Consider the following 25000-nt stretch of genomic DNA (forward strand, 5'->3'; position numbering starts at 1 on the left):
GACCAGTTCACACTGTCATCGTCATCGCTTGATTCAACTAATGGTTTAGTTTCTGTACAGTGCCTGTAAGGCCAACATCATTTTCTAGCCTGTGCAGTAAAATAGCATGGTCAATGGTGTCAAATGCTGCACTTAAGTCTAACAACATAATTACAGTGGGGCAACGAGGGTTTGAGAGAAAAGGGCTGGTCATATGAAGCCAAGTGAAATAAATGCATTGAGAATGGTATGACATATATGGCGCATGGATGACCTCCTCCTCCTTTCTGCTAAATTTAGCTTTACAGATTCTCATTTACAGGCCATTGTGTGTCTTGATTGAAGGCTCCATTCCACTCTTAAATATTAATAAATTACCATAGAGAGGCAAAATTAATAGACTAGCTGCGGATCACCACAGCTTCACTCCATTGAGGAGGGCGTCTCTTGATATTAAATGTTGGTGATAATCCCTGGTTACACTATGGTTAAGATTAGGTTTGGGGAGGGTTATCTGGCTCAAGTCAAGTAAAGCAAGTAATGAAAATCTGCAATCCAACTGACTGTCCAGCAGAGTTGTGGAGGTCTGCAGCTGGATCCATCTCAGCCGAAATGCATTGAAATATTCTAGATTTGTGTTTTTTTTTTTTTGCAGTATAATGTTAATTTATCCACTAGATGGCAGCAGAATACTGTCCCGAGAGTTATTTGAGCTTAACACTTGTGACATACGACCGTGTCGCCTCTAGGCTAGAAGGACTGGGGGAGGCAGCGTATACAGAGCATTACCTTCCCCGGAGTGCTAGGTTACAGCGGTGCCTCGGACTCCCGCAGGGATCCATGGGAGTTGGAGTTTAGTGCAGCCCTGTTGGGGTCTGTGGGCACCGCCAAGGGGGTGCCACAGCTACTGCTGAGTCCTGGGTTTACAGCACTTGCATCACACCCAGAAGTAGGTCCAGAGCACCTGAAGCACTTCTGGGTGCCTTATAAAAGGAGCCAGCAACCACTACTCCAGAAGACGAAGCTTGCAAGAGGAGGAGTGGAGGTGAAGAGAGAGAAAGAGGAGATGGTAAAGAAAGTGCTGTGAACTGTACTTCTTGTGCTCTGAGGTGGGAAACAAGAGAAAGCGTTTCCCACGTAGACATATAAACACGTGTTGTGTCCGTGCCTGTTTGTGTCGGATTGGGGCCGATGGGTGATCCACACAATGTATGTCAGATCACAGCAGATCTGTCTAAGAGACCCTCGGGGTTAACCATTCTTACACAGAAGTCCGAGCTCGACAGATGCTCGTGTTTAATGCCAAGGAGATTAATTGCTTCTTTTAGAGTTAAACAGTTGTTTGTAATTGCTCTCCTTTTTTTTAGGAATACGATGCAAGTCTAAGTGTCAAGTCAAGTCAAGTTGGGGAGCATGCACAGGTACAGAGCGTTGCCACACCCACCACATAACAAAACAGCTCGGGATCCCTGTTGCCAACCCCCCAGGCAGACATGCGGTCCTGTCCCACCCTCCGGAAATGACCCTCTATCTGCCGCAGCCAGGTGCTATGTGGGTGACCCCTGGGCCTGGTCCAGCCACTCGTGTCCCCAACGATGAGGATCCTATGAGCTGGATCGCCCTCAGGGAAACGCGCCACATGGCCGTAGTGCCGTAACTGACGCTCCCTCACAATGCAGGTAATGTGCCTCATTCTGGACTCCATGAGCAACCGCTCATTTGACGCAAAGTCTAAGTCATCTCCATTTACACCTGTGTGTGTGTTCACCATGAACGATCTGGGAAAGGAAAGCGAAGGACTGAAAATCCGCTTCAGGAATACACAAAATTTGGATGATATTCTTGGAAAAGAGAAAAAAAAAAACGATATAAGAATGACCGGACACGACAGAATGAAAACACTTAGAAGCCATAAAAAATGAAAAAGTAAAGATTGGCTACTAATTAAGCCATCGGGTTGGAACAAAAACCTTTAGGATCAACTTTGCAGACGCCCTGCTATAAAGTGTGCCGCTGTTTCTACTTCTGCTTAACCCGCAGTTATCATTTTTATATTTGTGTTTACCAAGTGATTAAATTTGATTCTAAAAAGCATTATGCATACATGAAAGTTACAGCATCTTCAAAAGAAAGAATAGATCATTGCACATCAAAAAAATTATAAGCTAAACACTTTGAATATTGACCATTCATTCATTCATAATATTCCTGAACCGTAACAGAACTGAGAGTTTGTGTTGGTGGGGTTGCACTTCTCTGTGTATTGTGCTCTTCATGAGAAAAGACCACCTCATAAAACATTTTGTTTTTCACTCTCTTAACCTCGTCGCTTCCAAAATACAAAACAGCGTCAAAAAATAAAGTCGTTACGCTTTCGAATTTGTGGTTGCCTGTCAGCTCCTGGCTTTGAAGTCACCTACATTTTCAGATAACCATTATGTAACCAGGTCAGAGCTCCATGTTTAACGCTGGATTGTGTTCAACATTTCATTCGCAAGGTGGCCTCTTTGTGGCATCGGGCACACAACTCATGCAAGTAGTGGCAGATACGCCTTAACCACAAATGAAATAACTTCAATCCGAGCCAAAGTCGACTTTTTATGACTTCCAACAAAATTACCTTTTTTGTCTGATATACTGTAGAAGAGCCTGAAAATAGTTTGTGAGAAATATTGGGGTATCTGTATGACAAAACAAAGACGACAATGATGAAACAGCTTATTTTAGACTACAAAATGATAAGAAAAAAATTAAATGTTTCTGCATTAGGATTGTTCTAAGAATGGAAGTAACAGCCTTTCGGCTTTTGTTTTTATTGGCTGATCAGTATTGCCAAATTTCCCACTTGAGACAAATAAAAGTCAGTCTGTTTGTTTGTCTATCTATTTATCTAACTATCTATTATGATGGACCACCCCGTGTGGGCAGGCGCCCTGGCCAGACTGAATAGGAATCCTTACCGGGCCAGGAGGCCAATCTAATGGAAGAACAGGGGAAGGCAGCCAACCCAGACTGGGATCCCCACTCAGATACCCACAATGCATGCTGGGCATTGTAGTCCCAGGGGCCACCCTTGTTAGGGGGAGCTGTTGGGATTGGGGATCCCTACTTCATGGGACTTCAGACTATCCCGGAAGTGCTTCTGAGCCACAAGACCTTATGTCACTTGAAGTACTCCCTGGTGTGGGATAAAAGAAGCAGCCGCACTTCAATCTGGGATCTGGAGGAGGAGGGTGAAGCTTGCTGTGAGGAGTGGAGGTGCTGAAAAGAGGACAATAGAGACAACCAAGAAACAAAAGAGTGTCTGGATGCTGAATTGTACTTATAACTGTGACTGTGGTTGAAGTGTGGGAAACTCTTACAAGGAAGAGTTTCAAACAAATAAAAATCCTCTTCTTTATGGCAAACTTGTGTCCGAGCCTGTGTGTCAGGTGTTTGGGGAGCTGCAGCACCCTCTAGAGGTCTATCTATCAATCTAGCTAGCTATCTACAGTATCTAGCTATTTTTATAGCTAGCTATTTGTCTAGCTATCATTTGCATACTTTCATTGATGTTCCTCTAAATCTCATTTTTAGTTTGTCATGTGCTTTAGTCTGGAGAGCACAAGACTCAAGTATCTTACATGTCTTGTGAAGGACCACATCCTCTCTGTTTAGTTTTCTCCATTATCGACTGGTTGAGGGTGTGCACCTGGAGACGACCATGTTACTGTATATGGGACTGAACTTGCCTCTCGTGAAGCTCTTTTTTGAGATACTGTAACCAAGGATCTACCATCAGGTCGTTCTGGGTGTACACCCATGAACTCATGACGGCAAGGGGCCTTTCCACCAAAATCAATGGAGTATCTGCACAATGACATGATCAAGGGGTGCTAGAAGAGCATATCTGTCCATATTGACCCCATGCACAGTACTTAGAGTTGCCAAAGAATCTCCAAGGGTGACAGCAGGAGAGTTACACATGTCAGTTGGGTCTTGGGGTCAAAAAGTTTCTAAAACTTTAAATCTGACACCACCTATGTAACCTCTGGTTGTTTGGGAGGTTTGCCAGGAACAAAAAGCACCTGCTATCATCAAACAATAAACTCTATTGCTTATGGTTTGTCAAATGTTACTGGAACTTTCAATGGTTCTGGTAAGACAAAAAAATAGGTTTGGGTGGGTTTCGAGTAAATGCATGAAGAAAAGTACCTCATCCCCACTGTAAAGTATGTTGGTGAGTCTTTGATGTCACATGCTCTTTTATGCTGCCAAAGGCGTTGGCCAACTTGTTAGGATTCATGGCATCATGGACTCCACAAAGTTTCATCAGATGTTAAATCAAAACCTGATTGCCTCCACTAGAAAGCTTAAATTGGGTGTGATTAAACTTTCCAGCAGGACACTAATTTGACGCACACCACAAAAACAACACGAACATGGCCTAGTGAGTACAAAATCAATTTTTTCTGGGACCATCTCAGACTAAAACAGTACTGAAACTTTGTAAGATGACCTAAAGAGAAGAGTCCACAAGCATGGATCTGAAAGATCAAGAATGAAATCCACATGGAGGAATGGTATCCAATACCTTGCCGTGAGTTCTCCACCCTCGTGTGGTGTACGGCCGGGGCCCTTGCCCTGTAAGGAAACCTCAAAGCTGGAAGGACCAGGGGAGAGAGTGTATCCAGAGCATTACCTCCCCTGGAGCGCTAGCTGACAGCCGCCTAGGTTGCAGTGGTGCCTTGGACTCCCACAAAGCTCCATGGGAGCTGGAATTTGGTGCAGCCCTGTTGGGTTCTGTGGGCACCAACAGGGGGTGCTGCAACCGCTGCTGAGCCCTTATTTTCCGAGTGTGGCGGAAGTGCTGCCAGAAGTAGGTCAGCAAGCACCTGGAGCACTTATAAAAGGAGCCAGCAGCCACTACTCCAAGAGCCAGAGTCGAGAGGAAGTGGACAAAGCTTGCCAGGAGACGAGTGGAGACAAATAGAGAGAAAGAGGAGAAGGAAACAAAAGTGCTGTGGACTGTGCTTATTGTGCTTTCAGGTGGGAAACAAGAGAAAGCGTTTCCCACATAGAAAAACAAACATGTGTTGTGTCCTGGACTTGAGTCAGGTGGAAGAGGACGAAGCTTGCCAGGAGGAATGGAGGCGAAGAAAGAGAAAGAAGAGCTGAAAAAGAAAGAAGGGAAGTGTGCTGTGACTGCGCTGTACACGTGGGAAACGGGGGAAGGCGCTTTCCACGGGGAGAAGAAAAAAGAAATAAATAAATAAAAGCGTGTGCCCTGAACTTGTGTCCCACATCTGTCTGTGTCAGGTTTGGGCGGTGGTGCGCTCCCTGGTGGTCTACGCTCATTACGAATGCTAGGGAAAAGGGGGCAGAGCTACCAAAAGGAGCAAATAAAGTGGTGTCAATAATTGTGTTTGACGATGAGAGTTTCTATTTCCTTTTAAGAATTTTTACTTCAATTAAAGGTCTAAATGAAGATCTCCAAATATATCTTGAACGTGATTAGTTGATTCTGGGAAAGGCGGAGGAGAGAGTAACGTGTTAAAATGTAAAGCATCTTGTTTTCAGTGAGCCCTTACTGTACTGAATCTTGGCAGACATGGCGTGTGTGTTATGCCATGTACAGTATGCAAATCCAAGAGATTAAATAGTGTATAAAATAAAGCCTTTTTTCTGTGTCCACACACAACAGAGAGTGCAACAAAAGAGAGATTAATGCCTGAGAACATTGTGTGACAGCAAAACAGCCTGGTTCCAACTACTAGCACCGACATGAATGTCTCTTTCTCAATTTTACCGTTAGCATTCCAACTTTTTAAAGGACAAGCACATAGTCGGGGTTAGGGGGCACCAGAGCTCATGACGCAAAAATCCGTCACCGAGTGTTCGAGCAGGTTTAATCTTGTTGTCTAAACTAATATTTCACTTAATCTCGGTGCCCGAGGCATCTGCTTACCCAAGCATCTAGGCCAGCGTTTATCAACCAGTGTGTCGCAGCACAGAGGTGCGCCGTGAGAGCTGCCCAGGTGTGCCACAGAAATAAGAGTGCAGCACAACTGGGTCTGAACCCGAGAGGGACAAAATACAGAGGTAGTCGAGATCTGTCTGAGGGGGACAGAACTACCTGGAGAAGCTGGCATTAGAGCAACTCCACGATTGCTATGTTGCAGAAACAGCACTTAGTGCACTTCAGATGTGTCTCCTGGCTGCTAGAGTCCATCTGCCAGGATGTGAAGTCGCTAGCGAGTCTCACAGAGCTGGTGGGCAGTGTGGAAAGAAGGGCGGGTAAAGGCACAGAGCAGCAGGGAGGGGCCACCAAAGTGCTCACTAAGTGCCACACCTGCGACCGCTGATCTCAAATCATCCAAAAATTCGATGTCGAGATTTTGATGAATCTCGATGTTTTAGATCTCCCAGCATCCGAAAATACCATTTTTTGAATTGTGTGTGTGTGTGTGTGTAAACATGATAACTTGAGTGCACTTTCACTTAGGTTAACCAAATTTTACATACCAATGTTAAGTACAAAACGTAAATTTCTACCAACTTTTGGGCAATTTCCACTGCCCGGAAGAGATACTTCACCTTTTATTCAGGCAGCTACGCAGTCCGATTAATTCAACTTTACTTTAATAATAATTATTCAGTATATTCATTTGATTTGTTGTTGTTGGTTCTTTAATGTACATAATATAAAAATATAACCATTGTCTTTTGGTTAACTCCTCAAATATCCATCCCCGTATCTGAATATACGAGAGAGTCTAGTGGGGAGACCACTCCTGATTTTTTTTTTTTTTCTTTGTCCCTACGCATGGGCTGAGCACTGGCAACATTGGCAATGCAGCAAAACAGTGGTGGACAGCTGTGAAAACAGTCACGGCCCCACCATTGCTGGTTCCTTTCTTATAGAAAATCCTATTCTGTGATATCATCTACTGTTAAATTCTGCTCTGTACTTGTAATATTCCTATTCCACTATTATATTGTACTGAGGATTACTTGTGTTCTGTTCTGTGTATTGTGTTGTATTTACCCCCTCACTGCATGTCAAACCTACCTTTAAGCTGCATTTCCCAAGGTTTCTTCCATTTTTTCCCTACTAGAGTTTTTTGAGTGTTTTTTCTTGGACGGTTAAGAGACAAAGTCAGAGGCGAGATTGCGTTGGTTTGGATGTGTGCAGAGGAGAGATGCTGGGTATATTGGGAGAAGGATATTAAGGACAGAGCTGCCAGGCAAGAGGAACAGAGGAAGGCCTAAGAGGAGGTTTATGGATGGGGTGAGAGAGGACATGCAGGTGATGGGGGTGACAGAGCAAGATGACGAGGACAGGCAGATATGGAAAAAAGATGATCTGCTGTGGCGACCCCTAACAGAAGCAGCCAAAATATTTTACATTTAAAAGTGGAACTATGATTGATAAGTTTGCCATACTGCTAAAATTCTAATATCTCAAGTGACAGATGGGTATCAGCAAGAATGACAGGGAAGGTCTACAGGACGGTAGTGAGACCAGCTATGTTATATGGGCTGGAGACGGTGGCACTGACCAGAAAGCAGGAGACAGAGCTGGAGGTGGCAGAGTTAAAGATGCTAAGATTTACATTGGGTGTGACGAGGATGGACAGGATTAAAAATGAGGACATTAGAGGGTCAGCTCAGGTGGGACGGTTGGGAGACAAAGTCAGAGAGGCGAGATTGCGTTGGTTTGGCCACGTGCAGAGGAGAGATGCTGGGTATATTGGGAGAAGGGTGCTAAGGATAGAGCTGCCAGGCAAGAGGAACAGAGGAAGGCCTAAGGTTTATGGAGAGAGGACATGCAGGTGATGGGGGTAACAGAACAAGATGCAGAGGACAGAAAGATATGGAAGACGATGATCCGCTGTGCCAACCCCTAATGGGAACAGACGAAAGAAGAAGAAGAACGGACAGAAGCTATTGTACACAAATGGAATAAAAAAGGATATGCAAATATAGTCAGGACTTCAAGGTAGAAGCCGAATTTGAAAAGGAAATCGGAAATAATAAAAAAAGAGACAAAGCATGCACAGTAAACGGTGCACAGGTGAGCAAGTCAGAAGCCTCCACACAGCATTAGGGAGTTAAGGACACAAGCGACAACACTGGGAGAAATGCAATCGCGAACAGCGTCTCTAAGATGAAGCCCACTGACATCACTTCCAGCCCACCTGCCGTCCCCACCCCCAAGATCCTACCTCTTCTACCCGGAAGGCTATTTAAAGTGCCGTGTTGCTCGAAGTTGATGTTCATTCTGAACCAGAGAACAAGGAGCGCTGCAGTGACGTCCCCAATAATTCACTTGGAACTTTTGTTTTCTCCTCCCGAATCTTAAGTCCTTAATAAACGGAGTAACAGCTGGTCCCCAACACCTTATTCACCTTACTCCCTCTTGTCCTTCGTCATTACTACGGATTAACTGAAAGCAAACACGTTCTCCCTTTTGTTGCACATGCAATGTAACAGCATCCTGCTGTTCAGGCTAAGTAAAGCATGTACGTTAGATTTAAGGACATGATGACTTCTTTCCTTTTGTCGGATTGGTGCAGGTGTAAGTAAGTAAATAAATAAAAACCAAACACTTACCCCCCTTCAAAGATTTTTATTCGAGTGGGCTCTGCTGGCTTTCCTGATATGTCTTTCTCCCCGAGATGTTCCCCTTTTTCTCGCTCCCTCGCTGCAGTAGGCTTCGCTTTCTTTTCAAACTTCGTCACTTCCAGTTGTGTCAGCTCTGGTTTCACCTGGCAAGAAGAAACAAAGGGCTTTCCACCAATGTGTATCTGCCAGCATTTTTGTTGTCTTCAAATATCTCAGGTGATTCCACCTAAAATAGCTGATCATATGCCAAATGACACCAGGACAATGGAAATGGTCATTCTATACTAGAATCATTAAAATCTTCTGGCCAAACCATTATGGTTAGCCAAAAAAAGGAGCAAATTTAGAATAATGGAGGTGAGCGGGAGAAAAAACATTAAGAAATACAAGCAAAAAAACTGTTAAGAAAGTTTTTACCTTTCTTTAAAACCTAAAAATCAACTGAAGCCAAAGAAAAGGGTCTTTAACAGTATAAATGAGCAAAAATCAACCACCGCCCAGAGATTTCTTTTGAATTATCCGGAACCTCGGATGCCTAGGAAGTAAAAGGCGCGGACTTTTTATTCCATCTGAGTAACAGAAGCTGCTCAATGAAACCCAAGAAATCTATAACTATCTGAAAACAACATTCCAGCAAGAAAACAATGTCAGAATAAAATTCTATGACCTCAAAAATCTATAATTATATAAAACTAATTGTCCCCCGCGTCTCAGTCCGTATAGTCCGTTAGTGAAACAATTAATTAAAAAATTACAAAATATGTGATAATTTGTATTGAGAAGAGTTTATATTGATAGCTTTCATATCTGAGGGCTACTTGATATACAAAAGTTTTGGTTTTGCTATCAGGGCCGAGAACGTAGCTGTGATCTCTTTGCCAAAAATGGTTGGCAAGGTATCTCTGTTTGGTACACTCCAGTGTCAAACGTTGGCATTGTACCTGATCGTGTTCAGTTCTGACGGGAGAGCGTCCTCCGCATGGGGAGAAGAGCACGTGGCTGTGATATCTCTGGCAATCACCAGGTACCCTCTAAAACACACATAGCTCTGATCTCTCTCTCAAAACCGTCATATGTCACTCCTTAACAATCTCTAGATGGTAATGTCTGCTGAACAAACAGGTATCGCTAGCTAAGCGGAGGCAAGGTACGCTCCAACACGTGGCGAGAGGTAGAGCGACTTGAACAGAGGCTGGCACGTAAGTGAGGAGGGCCCCACCTCCCTCTTCCCTCGGCCTGCAGGCTGTCTCTCGGATTCGCACGAATAAATCGGTAACACAACCGAACTATGTGACTTAGCATGATGAGAGAAGTCGCAAAATCAAGCAAATTATAGAAAAAAAAAACCCCGATCTAAATCCATTAAGTAGTTCTCTCGTGAAAAGCGGACAGACATACAGACGTTGGATTTTACATATATAGAGGTGAGCGCAAAATATGCAGAATAGTGAATAAAAACGCAACTCTGATTACCAGTGATAAAATTATGAAGTACAAATTCTTCCATCCATCATTAACCTCATGGTACTCGAAAACCGGGGTGGCAACCACAAGATTTCCAATGAGAGGATTGCAGAAAGGCAGCTTCTTGTCACATTGTGTTTAACCAATGAAACAAGAAGGCAATGACAATTGTCTAAAACAGTGTTCTTCAAACAGTGTAGCGCACTTGTGTCTGAACCTGAGAGAGACCAGCTCTGCAGGTGGTCAAAACCTGTCATAGGGGGAATAGGACTACCTGAAAAAGCTGGTGGTGTTAAAGCAACTCTGTGATCACTATGTTGCAGACATAGCATTTAGAGCACTGTGGATGCGTCCTTAGGCTGCTTGAGTCCATCTGCCTTGGTGTATGGTCACCAGAGAGTCTTACAGAGCTGGTGGATAGTGGGGATAGGAGTCGCCTCAGAGGGGAAGGCAGCTAGGAGATGCCACCAAAGTGCTCACTAAGTGTCACATCTGCGACCCCTGATATCTGAGCTGCTTTTTTTCCCGGCTTCTACCGTAGTCCGGTCCCTTTGGACTGCTGAGGACATGTATGAAATATCCCGTGTTTGTGAATAATAAAAGAGTGGCGTACTTTGGGATGTTCTTGGTTATAAAAAGTGTGCCACCACAGGAAAAAAAAAGGTTGTAAAACACAGGTCTAAAAGTTTCAAATTAAGGACCACTTTTTAATGATACGGCAGAGCACCTGCAGCCAGCAGTAACTGCGATGCTACATTTACCACGTTTATTTTGCTACTTGCATTTATGTAAATACTATATACTGTAGACAATTAGGCAGCAGCGCTAACCACCGCAACAACCAGGATTCCTTTGGTAAATCAAATTCACAAAACGTTCATCAATCATGAACATTATTTGGAATTCAAAAATTCCACGCATTCAAAAAGCATCTCTACAATGACCTAAATCACATATTACTGGGCGGCAAAACATACAAGCTATAAAAATCTGGACATTGACACAAATGAACACACACACATGCAGCTTGGTCTGCAATAGAAATGAAGTCCTGCAGCACTTCTTTATATTCTTTGCTTTGTACCCCAGTAAATACAAATTATCGTCAATATCCTAACAATCCATTTGTCCCACAATATTTCATCTGTGGCACTTCCACGTGATAACCACCTTTTTCCACCCTCTCGAACCTACACGGTTTTTAATATTTGGAAAATGAATGGGATTAAATCATTTAGAGATTTGTATAAAAATGTCTTTGCATCCTATGAACAATTACCGTATTTTTTGCTCCATAAGACGCACCTAGGTTTAGAGGAGGAAAACAAGAAAAAAATATTCTGAACCAAATGATGTACTAAAATATTTATTAAAATATAGCAGAATAATATTTCAACCGTGTAATGTCAACAGCGGTATTAGGAACCATCATCACTGTCATTAACAAATGAGGAGAGACTTTAAGGTTCAAGCGCTCTTCTAGTTTTCTGGAGACCCCAGGAACTCCTCATCGCTCGTGTCAGAATTTATGAAGCTCAGTTGCTCACAATCACTGAAATCACTTTCTTCACTATCTTCATACAGTGAGGTCCATAAATATTTGGACAGAGACAACTTTTTTTCTCATTTTGGTTCTGTACATCACCACAATGAATTTTAAATGAAACAACTCAGATGCAGTTAAAGTGCAGACTTTCAGCTTTAATTCAGTGGGTTGAACAAAACAATTGCATAAAAATGTGAGGCAACTAAAGCATTTTTTAACACAATCCCTTCATTTCAGGGGCTCAAAAGTAATTGGACAATTGACTCAAAGGCTATTTCATGGGCAGGTGTGTTCAAGTCCATCGTTACGTCATTATCAGTTAAGCAGATAAAAGGCCTGGAGTTGATTTGAGGTGTGGTGCTTGCATGTGGAAGATTTTGCTGTGAACAGACAACATGCGGTCAAAGGAGCTCTCCATGCAGGTGAAAGAAGCCATCCTTAAGCTGCGAAAACAGAAAAAACCCATCCAGAAATTGCTACAATATTACGAGTGGCAAAATCTACAGTTTGGTACATCCTGAGAAAGAAAGCAAGCACTGGTGAACTCAGCAACGCAAAAAGACCTGGACGTCCACAGAAGACAACAGTGGTAGATGATCGAGAATCATTTCCATGGTGAAGAGAAACCCCTTCACAACAGCCAACCAAGTGAACAACACTCTCCAGGGCTTGGTCGGTGTATCGATATCCAAGTCTACCATAAAGAGAAGACTGCATGAAAGTAAACACAGAGGGTGCACTGCAAGGTGCAAACCACTCATAAGCCTCAAGAATAGAAAGGCTAGATTGGACTTTGCTAAAGAACATCTAAAAAAGCCAGCACAGTTCTGGAAAAACATTCTTTGGACAGATGAAACCAAGATCAACCTCTACCAGAATGATGGCAAGAAAAAAGTATGGAGAAGGCGTGGAACAGCTCATTATCCAAAGCATACCACATCATCTGTAAAACACGGTGGAGTCAGGCAGTGTGATGGCTTGGGCGTGCATGGCTGCCAGTGGCACTGGGACACTAGTGTTTATTGATGACGTGACACAGGACAGAAGCAGCCGAATGAATTCTGAGGTGTTCAGAGACATACTGTCTGCTCAAATCCAGCTAAATGACGTCAAATTGATTGGGTGGCGTTTCATGATACAGATGGACAATGACCCAAAACATACAGCCAAAGCAACCCAGGAGTTTATTAAAGCAAAGAAGTGGAAAATTCTTGAATGGCCAAGTCAGTCACCTGATCTTAACCCAATTGAGCAGGCATTTCACTTGTTGAAGACTAAACTTCAGACAGAAAGGCCCACAAACAAACAGCAACTGAAAGTAAAGGCCTGGCAGAGCATTAAAAAGGAGGAAACCCAGCATCTGGTGATGTCCAGGAGTTCAAGACTTCAGGCTGGCATTGCCAGCAAAGGGTTTTCAACCAAGTATTAGAAATGAACATTTTAGTTCCAGTTATTTAATTTGTCCAATTACTTTTGAGCCCCTGAAATGAAGGGATTGTGTTAAAAAATGCTTTAGTTGCCTCACATTTTTATGCAATCGTTTTGTTCAACCCACTGAATTAAAGCTGAAAGTCTGCACTTCAACTGCATCTGAGTTGTTTCATTTAAAATTCATTGTGGTGATGTACAGAACCAAAATGAGAAAAAAGTTGTCTCTGTCCAAATATTTATGGACCTAAGTGTATATGATACTATCTTCAGTTCCATCTAAGGCATTGCTTCTGGCAGCTTCTACCTGCAGCTATGGACTCTCCAGTACGTGAGCGACTCTCCACGTTAGTGTTTAGATCTGGACGGTGCATGTGACCAAAACATTAACATTTATATGTTACTTATATAAAAGCCAGATCAAATGTTATTTACCTTGATTTATTTACTTACTTCCTACAGCATAAAGTCACAAGTAGACTGCAGAGCTTCCTGTGTTTGATCGACACAGACATGCTCAAAAAATACACGTACAATGCCATGAAAAGTGTATGCTGACACTTCAGTACATGAGCAATGGTGCGAGAATGCAGTCAGATTTCTTTTTTGGGCACATGCACTGTCCAGATCTAAACACTAGCGTGGAGAGTCACTCGCGTACTGAAGAGTCTATAGCTGCAGGTCGAAGTTGCCATCACTGTACTTTGTATATAAATGCCAGATCGAATGTTATTTACCTTGATTTATTTACTTACTTCCTACAGCGTAAAGTCACAAGTAGACTGCAGAGCTTCCCGTGCACATATACAAATTACAGCGACGGCTTAAGTGCAACATGCATTCTTTCCCCGATGTAGAACCCTCGTCATCATCTGAGTCAGGTCAGGTAATACACATCACGGCCTGCAACGCAATATTTGCTCTATAAGACACACAGACATTTCCACCCACTTTTCGGCGAAAATGGGGCGAAAAATACGGTATATTCCAAATTTAATCTCCCATCAACATGATTTATCCACTCTCTCCAAATTAGAAACTTTGCTAAACAAAGTCTGTCCAGTTTTCCTCATCTCCCACCTATTTCTATTCCAGAAGAGATATTGATCAGTCTTGAGGACTCGGACAGCATTTCTAAAATATATAAAAACATTTTCAAGTCCCTTTCTTTTAAAGATCCCAGAGCACAGTGGGAAAGGGATCTCTCACTCAACATTTCAGAAACGGAGTGAAAGGCAGCCACGCACAGAATTCACTGGAGCTCCATATGTGCAAAGCCTTCAATTATTCAACGTAAAATCTTTTATCGAGCACATCTGTCTCGTTTGAAATCGTCCAAAATGTTTCCAGGGCGAGATTCAACCTGTGAACACTGCAATCGAGCTCCAGCCTCACTAGGCCACGTGTTTTGGACGAGCATCAAATTAACATCATTCTGGACCAAACTTTTTAAATGCCTATCAGACAGCCTTGGTGTCACTATCCCTCCTAACACATTAATAGCTGTGTTTGGAGGGCTCACAGGTGGGCTTAAAGCGGAGAAGGACAAACAAACTGTAATTGCCTTTACTTCGCTATTAGCATGTAGACTTGTCTTGCTCAACTGGAAGGCAGTGGGTAACTGATGTTATATACTATATGAAATTGGAAAACAAATCAAATTCTCACTTAGAGGATCTGTGCAGAACTTCTTCAAAACCCGGCAGGATCTGATCAATAACATTTTAGAATAAGCACTTATACTGCGGAGAAAGGCTCCTTTCTCTCATTACTACTTTTAACAGTTTCGGTCGGGCTGTTGGCGTTCCTCTTTTTCTCATGGCTGGGGGTTGAACTGAATTTAGTTTTGTTAAGTTTGACTTGATTATATGGAATGTTATATGCTTTTAATAAATTCAAACGAAAATAACCATTCAAATTTTTCCAACTCATGCAAGATATGATATCACTGAGCTAAGTTCTGCTTTTCCTACCTGGTCAAACTTCTGTTTCCAGGAGAGCGAAGACACCAGTTTGCCACTCCCAGGTCTGTAAAAAGCAGCCATAGTGTAGGTCTCCGTATTCTTCCTCTGTCTTGACCTCAAAAGGGCCAAAGAAGCCTTTGTACTAAGACTAGGAGGATTGGGATTGTAGGAACTGATGCACCACGAGGCATACACAGAAGAAACTGGAGTGGTCTGGGAGTGGTTTGGCTTTGTATAATTGAGGAAGCACCAGCTGACACTTGTGGTTGTTCGAAGACTAGGAAACTGAAAGAGCTGTTGGACATCAGCAACGTCGGTGAGCAAAATTGTACCTCCAACTGCTGCTCCCCCCTGATTGGCCGCCAGATGGACCAGCATGTTAACTGGGACCTTGCTAGTCTGTTGCATTTGGAGGTCTTCCTGAGTGCTACTTGCTGAGAGAAAAGACCGGGGACTTGCGCCGGTCTCCGGTGTGGCTTCGTCAACTTCCAGCTCTTCTGGTGAATCTCTCCCGCTGCTACTTTTGACTAGCGTTTTTTGCAGCAGAGACACGTTATCACTACTGTCGTCAGGATGGGACACTGGTTTGGGGGAAAGTGCTTTGTTTTCAGCAAAATCTAACGAAGAAGAACTGACCATTCCTTCCTTGAGTGCACCCGAGCCCTCACGCCTTCCAGCTTCGGGCTTCTGATATTTGGAGTGGTCTTTTGTTACGCCCGAATTGCTGAGCTCCACGGCGCTGAGTTCCTCAACAATCTGCCCGTACATCTTCTCCTCCTTGACACGTTTTTGCTGCTTAGTTTCCATGAAAAGCTCTAGGCTGCTCGCGGGTGACAGCATGCGTTTGCTTCCACCGATACTAGATGAAGCATCGGTAACCGTGATGCTTCCGGATGTCAGACACAAAGGAATTCCTGCTTCCAGTCGGCTCGTTAGCGGCTGAGGAACTTTCCAGAGTGGATATCGTAGCAGTCCTCCATGATGGCCCAGTATGTGAGATAAGTTAAACCCTATCCCTTGCATTGCACTCGAAGTAGAAAAAGTGCCCTGGGAAATATTATCACTCACTTTGCATAGCACCGTAGCTGAACTTGTGCTCTGCGAATGGGAGACAATGATCTGAGAAACACTGGTGTACATGACACTACTGTAAGATGGCACGTGAGTCTGAATCCGGACGGGAACTAACATACCAGGGAGTGAGGGCTGAGAGCCGCCAATGTTCTGAGTGGCAAAGACCGGCTGAACCTGCTGCAGCAAGACTCCGCTCGTTGTGTACGTCTGCGACGAGATGTGCCCGGTGTTCTGGGAGGAGGCTCTAGATACATACTGGAAACTGTGGTCACAAAGGCTCTCCAGGGCCTTTGCATCTGGTTGCTCATGGATTTGCTGCAGCTGGTGAGATGAATGGCCTTTCTGGTGGACCAATGACAGGTTAGGTGGTCTGATATGCAATTTCTGTAGATGTTGAGCTTGGAAGGCAAGATGCTGCTGTAGATGCCTTGGAGAAGACCCGTGGTGGGATTGCCAGAATAAGGCTTGCTGAATAGGGAGAACAGGGAAAGGGGATTGACTGCTGCTGGCATGAAAGGATGAATACTGCATAACTTCTCTGCCCGAATGCTCGTGCGGTTGCCCATCGTTTTCTGGTGTGATCTGCCCAGGGTTATAAGACACCTTTGGAACCGAGGAGTGGCCTTCCTGTTGAGGTTCCTCGGCTACCCCATGGTACTGCAGACTTCGCTTGCATTTACTCGAATCTCCAAACGGAATGCTCTGAAGACCCGATGAAGAGGAGCCATGCCAAACATTGTATGGTGGATAGTGGCCAACCTGTAGCTGCTCGACGTGATCCTGCTTGGCAGCTTGCTCTGGGCTTTGCTCTTGTGCCCCCGTTTCAGGATAAACGCTTAAGGAGGCTTGTCGGACAAGGAAACATCTCTTCCTCTCCTTAACCGAATTAACGTAAGGATCGGCTTGGGTGGAGGCGGGCGAGAGGCTGCCATAGTCAAATGACTTGCTGCGGATTTCTGGGATTTCGATCGGCAGCGGACAAGGTGCTTGCTCCGAAGAAGAACGCCGCATCTCCCTCTGCTGGTGCTGACTTGGAATAGACAGGGAATGCGCACTGCCCGGCACCGTAAGGAACTCTGATGGCTTGCCAAGCTCATCTTGCTTGGTTGGGGAAACGGACTTCATGTTTTCATCCCTGTCAAAGGACATGGAGAAGCTGGAGCTGTGGGACAGATTACTTTCTTGGCTAGGACTCCTGGAGAGGCTGGTGCAGGTAGACTCGAAACTGGATTCCCCTGAGGAATGCTCAATTTCAGCCAGACGCAGGCGTTTCTTTTTGGGGGGCAGCTTTTCGGCTGGCAGCTGGGAAAGAGTCTCACTTCTTTGTGGCCACTGAAACTCCTCGACAGGTTTCTCCGGTTCCTTCGCCGGGACCTCCAATTCTTTCTCTGGCTTGTCAGGCTCCTCTGTCACCCGGATTTCAGGCACTTGGATATTGGGTTGGCGCACCAGCCTGTGTGGCATATGATATTGCTGGTGATTTGGTGGCAGTGCGCTTTGCCTGCCTTCGGTCTTCTGGCGCTCCATACTTTCAGCCCAAGAAGTGGTTTCAGTTTGCACATCCTCTGTAGTTTCTGAATCCGACTGTTCGGAGTGTTGACTAACCAGCTTGTCTTGGTAGGAGAGAAGCTCAATTGATTCTGACTTTTCAAAAGAGTTGGGTCTGCTTAACGAATTGGTGTGCTGAATGACCGAAATAACATTACCGGCTGCCCTTCTGTTTTCGGTCATTTTCTCTGAGTCGGTCACCAGCAGAACGTCATCAGCAGTCATATTAGATGTAGCAGCTTCAAAGTTTTCACCTTTTAATTTGGGGTCGTAATCCCCTGATACCAGCATTTCTGCAGGAGCCCGAACTTCTGTACCATATTGGCTCGGGGGATCCTCATCATCCCCAACGCTTTTTTCCTTCCTCCGTTTGCGTGTTGCAGTCTCCGTGGCTTGCCTTTGCTGAAGGAGCTGTGTCTGGAGGACATAATCTGAGTAAGACTCGACACTAGGGTTCAGGTTGAAAGCACAAAACGATCCACGCAACTCCGGACAGGAAAACCTTTTATGATTTTCAAAATCTTCCCATCTTCGACAACTTGTTTCGCACATCTCACATTCGTACAGGCTCCTGTCCACATTTAACATTTTGCCTTCCGGCATCACTTGACCGAGTTCACACAGCTTACCCCTTGCAATGCTTTTCGAGTGGCTGCTATAGCTGTCAGAGTCCACGTGGCCCTCATGCGCTGATGACAGCTCGAAAGCAGCTTGTCGCCTTAGCATGGTCCGATGAGACACGCCAGTAGTGCCAGGGTAAAAGACGTCATCAGACGTCATCCGTTCATCAAACGAGTGGCTTCCTCTCAGGCCTTGTGGAACACTAAGGCTGGGTGCCGACTGCGTAGGCATGGAGTTGCTCCTTATAAGCGGCCCAGAATCTGGCAAGGCTTCCAACAGACCTGTATTAGTTTGGCAAGAACCTGCTGGATACTGTTTGGAGTCATGGCTTGTTAACAAGTGGGAACTATCAGAACTATCAGAAAATATTGTCATCTTGGTGGTGTTCAGCTTCCGGTGGTCCCCCAATGCTTCTGGACCTGTCATGAGCTGTGATATGTGCTCATCAATTATCTTTGTTATGCCAAATTTGGAGGCAATCATGGGCAAAACTCCTGGTTTTTCTTTAATGTCCACCGCACTGGAATCCTGGCTCACCATCCCAGTTACCGCGCTCCGAGGATTCAGCCTGTAGTACTTCCCAAAAATGATCTCCTCGTAGGATTTCGCATTTGTGTTTGGGGGACTGATCTGTTGATCGGCGCTTTCGGAACGGGAAAAGTAACCAGAGTCTGTGCTACCTTTGCTGTGCGGACTTAGGAGATTTAGCATGGGCTCCGAATCACTTCCCTTCTTCTCATTCAGTCTTAATGCCAGTCTTTGTTTGATGGTGTGAGAGTCATCCACACGGTAGGCAAGAGCAGCGCTCTTGGACGTTTCAGTTTCTGTAAAGGGGGGACACTCGTTCACTGGCTGAATTCCGCTTTTTGGGACGATTAGGATAGGCACTTTCATGGGGGTTATGGCCAGGTCCCCTGGTGGATCCATACCAGTCAGATCACTTCCTTTCTCCAGGGGTTTTTTGTCAGACAATAAAGAAATCTGCGGTACGGGGCTGCTCTTGTCCAAAAACACAGAACCTTCGGAACCTAAAGCTATCTCTTCATCGGTGTCCGTACTCTGCTCGCCGTCCGAATGCACTTCTGCTTCTCCGACAGAAGACGGCTGGTCCATGTCCGAACGACTAGTCGCGAGGTCCGAGAAAGGAACCAGACCTGCTTTAATAGCATGGGCATGGGATTTCCGGTGTTTATATAAGTTGCTTTTTGTTTTAAAAGAAAAGCCGCATGGAATACACGGGTATGGACGTTCCCCGGTGTGGGACCGAATGTGTTTCTTCAAGACACTGGGTTTAGCACATGCCCTCCCACAATAGTGACAGATGTATTTACCAGGCTTTTTCGGCTTTTGCTCTTTCTTGTGCATCTCTTCCGCTGGTTCCATCCCTGCTTGTGAATACTGGCTATAAGCAGCAGCTAAACTTGGAGATTTCCTCCGGGAGAAGACCCCTCCATGACCCCGGGAGTGCACGGACAACAAGTCTTCTGAGGCAGTTGACTGAAGCTTACTCGCAAACGGCCAGGCACTGATGTCAGGGCCTCTCTGGGGCTTGGTGTTGTGCAGAAATCTCTGTGGTATGGATTGTTGTGAAAAGGGATGAGCCATCTGGTATGAATAAGGACTTGGGAAATGCTGTGGGTACTGGTTTTCCTGAGGCGGCTGGCCTACTGCAGTTGACATCTGCAGTTTGCCAGGACTGTAAGATCCAGTGGAGCTGCCACTGCTGCTTTGAACAATGGTGTCGCGATGCGAGTGCCTTTTCAGTTCCTGATCGGCAAAAGTGCTTCTCTTTGTACCTGCTGAAGGCTCGGAGCCCCATTTCCTCTGCAGCATACTCTTCTCTCGTGGCTGCTTTGTACTTTTTTGTCCCGCAGCAGGTTTAATCGGTTCCATTTTCTCTGTTGCTGTTTTTACTTCTGGATTTGAGCAGGCAAGGGATTGTTAGATTAGCAAAGCTGTAACGTACATGCCGGTTGGCGCCCACGTGGGTGGGTATTAAACTCCAGACACTCTCACCCTCTGTGTCCGCCGCGCCTTTGCCCAGAAGACATTTCTTCGCGTTCACTATTCTCAAACTTCCCTTTTGCTGGGCCACGGCTAACTCTTCTCCCTGTAGCACCTTAAGGTTTTTATGTTCTTCTCATGCTTAGTTGACTGTTCGCGACAGGAGATCGTTTTCTCAGTGAAACATGGTGAGCAGCTGAATCATTGAGTGTGCAATTCATTCCTTTGGTTGCGTTACTGTCATTGCGGATATCGGCTACGATCCCAGTGTCAAAAGCTTTTTGATAATGACTCCACCTTTCTTGGTGGCTTTACATCTGGATGAGCTCTGGAAAAGAAACGAAGAGAACAAAAATCAATGTTAGTCTGCGTTCCTAAAAAGAGATCTCAAGCATTCAGATAGTACACTTGTGCAGACGTTAGTGTGGTCTCTGGATTTGATTAGTATTCTGCTAACAGTCCGTGTGCACGTTTCATTTTCTGACTCTGTCCACATGAGTTTCTCTAGATATTCCACTTTCCAACCAAAAAACTGAGGGACACATCTGTTTCATTACCTATCATTTCTAAATCGGAATGATAAAACTAAACATAGCTGTATGACTGAAATGGACCTGACATGGTCTGGTCAGGGAAAGGATAGACCCAAGCAGATTAGAGCAGAAGAAAAGAGACACAACTGAAATAAATCTTCCAAATACTTATAAGATAATAAAACACTAATGCCTGTATGTGTGTGTCCAGTCCCTCTGAGTAATCTGATTGGTTAGTTTCACCTGGGTTAATCAATCAAAAAGAGATCAAGATAGGAAGCACCAGGCATTGGAGGCTGACAGACGACGATTCTGAGGAAAGGTGTAGAAGGAATGCTGGGAGTCGCCTTCAAATCTGGAAATACGCAAATGATGTTTTCAAGGCGTGTGTGTGTCAGGGGCTCCTGTTTTGAATATTGTTTGCTTCTGTTCGGGGATTTTCAACCCTATGGTATCCATTGGGTTCGCTCCTCAGTTCTTCTGACTCTGATTTTTTCTCGTGATTTTTGGCTTAGATTACTAAGAGTACTTCTCCTGGTTCTGACCCTCACTATAGTTTTTTGACAACGTCCTCGTGCTTCAGTCATCCCCTGAAGTCTTATAACAGTGTGATGGAGGCCTGTCTACAATTGGCAGCAGTGAAAAAGTGGACCGGAGGCGAGCAATGTGCCTCAAAATGACACAACCTGAGAAGGAGACTTGATGGGATCACAAATGAGAGAGGAAGTGTTTTCATTGGTGGTTTGATTAAGTGATTTCCTTGTTTTGGGCTTTTGGCCCGTTATTAAGCACTAGCGTTAATCGTCGATATCTGCTAAAGTGTTTTTCACAGTGATTTTGCTGGTGAACTTGCTAGCTATTTTTTTCCCCTGAAAATTTGCTGGGTACATTTTTTTTCCAGCACCCGATGATGCTTTGCAAGGCCAGCGTGACATCACAGAACTGTATTAGCTAATGGTGGGTGGAGATTTCACTACCTCATCTGCACTACCTGCCCGATTTGCATCATACATAGCCTCCACGTGTGTAGTTGGCTCCTTTAATAGCCCACACGGAAGTGCTCCAGGTGCTTGATGATCCATTTCTGGCTGCACTTCTGGGTGTGGCAGAAGAACTGCCCACTCAGGAACCACTGCAGCACCCCCTGGGGGCACCCCCAGATTCCAACAAGGTCATAGAGAACTCCATTGCCCATGGAGCCCTGTGGGAATCCAAGGCACTACTGCCACCCAGGGGGGCTGCCATCTAGCATCCCTTGGGGAGGTACTGTTTGGTCCATGCCTGTTCCCTGGGACCATATACAGAAGAGGTGTCCCGACAGGGCAAGGGCTCCAACTCATCATCTGCTGGTACCGGACTACCTGGTTTACAGCAAATCATCTGCATGTGTCAGGCTCTCATTAATAGATCTGCCAATTCAGCTAGAATGACATGTCTCGTCTCATCTCATTTTTTTGAAACCGCCTCTTTTTTGTGGTGTGGGTTGCAGTGGCAGCAGGCCAAAGCAGTCAGCCCAGACTTGCCCGTCCTCAGCTACAGATTCCAGCTCTTCCCAGGGAATTCCCCGGCGCTCCCAAGCCAGCCAAGAGATATAAATCTGTGTCTGTCACAGGGTCTCTGCACAATTGGACATGCCCAGAGAAGATCTAGGGTGACTGGCCCGAGGAAGGCAATCCCAACAACATGCCCAAACTACCGCAACTGGCACCTCTCAGTCTGGAGGAGCAATGACTCTACTCGGAGGCCCTCCTAAACTGCTCAGCTTCCCAAGCCTCTTACTGAGTGTCAGCCAAGTGAAGAAACCTCATTTCTGCCCACTTGTACTCACAATCTCATTCTTTCGGTCATTACCCACAGCTCACGACCATAGTAGGTGAGGACCCAAATGTAGATTGATCGGTAAACCAAAGCGTTGCCTTCAGAGTCAACTCCTGTTTCACCACCATGGACCGGTGCAGCACCCACAGAACAGCTGACGTCACTCCACTTCAGTTGTCCATCTCACATTCTCGTGAATAACATCTCAAGATACTTGAACTCCTCCACATCACCTGGAGAGGGCACTCCTTTCCACATGAGGGAACCAACACCTCAGACATGGAAGACCTGATCCTCATCCCAGCTGCTTCAAACACAAAGGTGCCGAAGGTCACACTCGGGTGAAGCATAGAGGAGAACATCATCTGCTAAAGCAACGATGGTACCTTTAATCTCCCCAACTGGACACCCTGACCTCCTCAGTTGACTTTGATTTCCTGTCCATAAAAACCACAAACAAAAAGTGGATGACAAGACAGCCTTAACGGAGTCCGACACCCTCGGTGAACAAATTCGACTTGTGAATGACATATGTGCACAGATCAGATTTGTCACTCAGCGTATTATGCACAACATTCAAATATGTCTTCTGATATTGTCACTTTCATCATTTATTTCTGCCTTCAGAAATAAATGACATCACTTGTGTACTAGTGTGCCACCAAGGCAGAGTCAGGGAGGGCAAAAAATAAAAACAAAGTACCTCTTCTTACCAGTGGAGGGCAGCAACACACCAAAAAAGGTTTTCTATTGTCCCTGAGCTTATTCACATCAGAAAGACAGAGAGAGCCACTTTGAAAGTTACAATTAATGAAGACAAAAATGTGACAACTTCAAAAATAGAAAAGTCCAAAGTTTCCAGCAGCAACATGACGTCTTTACCTACAGTACATTCGTAATATTTTGCACGAGAGCATGTTTTTGGCTGTGAGAACTCCTTTGTGAGACTGGAAACAATGGGTCGTAGAATAGTGGGGAAAATAAAAATAAATAAAACAGAACGGCGCTTGTTCTTCAGCACTAAATAAAAGACACAAAGCAGACCAACCAGCCATTATTATTATCCAATTGGTACCAACATTACAGTGTCACTATGGGCACAGACCGAACAAGCTGAACATCCAGCATCATAACACACTACATGGCCAAAAGTTTGTGGACACTTGACCAACACACCTTTAGGAGCTTGTTGGATATTCCATTCCAGAAACTATGGGCATTAATATGGAGTGACCCCCTTTGGAGTTAAAACAGCTTATAGGAGATGCTATTGGATGAGAAGACCTGTCAGTCTGAGGCATGGGTGTCAAACTTCAGTCCTGGTGGGCCACAGTAGCTGCAAGTTTTCATTCTAACCATCTTCTTAATTAGTGACCAGTTCTTGCTGCTAATTAATTTCTTTTGCTTTAGTCTTAATCAACTTGACTCAGGCTCCTTAGTTGTCTCTTTTTCTTTAATTAGCAGCCAAACAATAATGAGACACAAAACAAGCCAGTTCCCCTGTACCCATCACACAATATCTGAAAATAAAGCAAAGTGAAGGTCTCAGTTAGGTTGATCTCTCAGGTCTCCCAAACATCTTGACGGTGTTCTTAGAAAACAACAAAACCATTTTTGTAAATGTCTGCTGTGGCAGAACAAGAGCAGCAACATTGGAAGATTTTCCCAACAAAAGACTCCATTGGTGATCGGTAAATTGGACCATCACAAAAAACGATTTGTTTCAGCATCTGCTTTTTAGAGTTTTGCAGTAATTTAGTTCTAGTGCTCCTGTATGTGAGATAACACGGTAGTTGAGTGTGTGCACGTCTTTTACATCTTGTAAATAGAGAGCGTTAAGGCGAACTACCAGAAAAAGTAGACTGGAAAATCAGCCTTTAAATTAAAGAAAGAGGAGTAATAAAGTGAGAAAAAGGAATCGAGGGAGTCACAATCGAACCATGAAAACCATTTTTACTTCCTATATGGAATTCTTTACATTTACTGACATTACATTTTATCAACCACAAATCTATCCAAGCCTGTCTGCTACCCAAATTCTTCTGTGATTATATAATGTATGTATGTATCTATCTATCTATCTATCTATCTAATGAACTCAATTATCTGCTAATCCACCTATCTTGGTATCATCTGCAAACTTAACCAGCTTGTTACTCATATTCCTATCTAAATCATTTATACTGTAGATATTAAAAACAACAGCAGCCCCAGCCCTGCTCCCTGCTGGTCACCACTCCTAATTTCGCCCAGTTCTGATGAGGTTCCTCACACCATCACCCTCTGCTTCCTGGGCCAATTCTGCACCCATCTAAAAACATCACCCTGAACTACCACTTTTAATTTGATGCCCAACCTCTCATGTGGCACCTTATCAAATGCTCTGGAACTCCTGTATACAGCAGTTGGGCTCT

At 44.6% G+C, this 25000-nt stretch overlaps 1 protein-coding gene across 1 annotated transcript; it reads right to left on the bottom strand.

Moving 5' to 3' along the window:
* Positions 1-8553: 8553 nt before the first annotated feature.
* Positions 8554-20587, bottom strand: LOC120522224 (transcription factor HIVEP2-like). The gene is made up of 2 exons (XM_039743296.1): positions 14998-20587; positions 8554-8729 (listed from the first exon to the last, which is right to left on the bottom strand). The coding sequence occupies exons 1-2, from the start codon at positions 20122-20124 to the stop codon at positions 8571-8573; spliced, it is 5286 nt and encodes a 1761-aa protein (XP_039599230.1). The 5' UTR covers positions 20125-20587; the 3' UTR covers positions 8554-8570.
* Between the last annotated feature and the right edge of the window lie 4413 nt (positions 20588-25000).

The sequence above is a fragment of the Polypterus senegalus genome, unplaced genomic scaffold, assembly GCF_016835505.1.
Source record: "Polypterus senegalus isolate Bchr_013 unplaced genomic scaffold, ASM1683550v1 scaffold_5170, whole genome shotgun sequence".
Classification (NCBI taxonomy): domain Eukaryota; kingdom Metazoa; phylum Chordata; class Cladistia; order Polypteriformes; family Polypteridae; genus Polypterus; species Polypterus senegalus.

Bases quoted from the DNA above. Each gene is read 5' to 3' on its own strand.
- LOC120522224 (XM_039743296.1), bottom strand. From the start codon at position 20,124: ATGGAACCGATTAAACCTGCTGCGGGACAAAAAAGTACAAAGCAGCCA. The intron at 8,730-14,997 runs GTAGGAAAAGCA...TCTTCTTGCCAG, and splicing joins GGAAACAGAAGTTTGACCAG to GTGAAACCAGAGCTGACACA.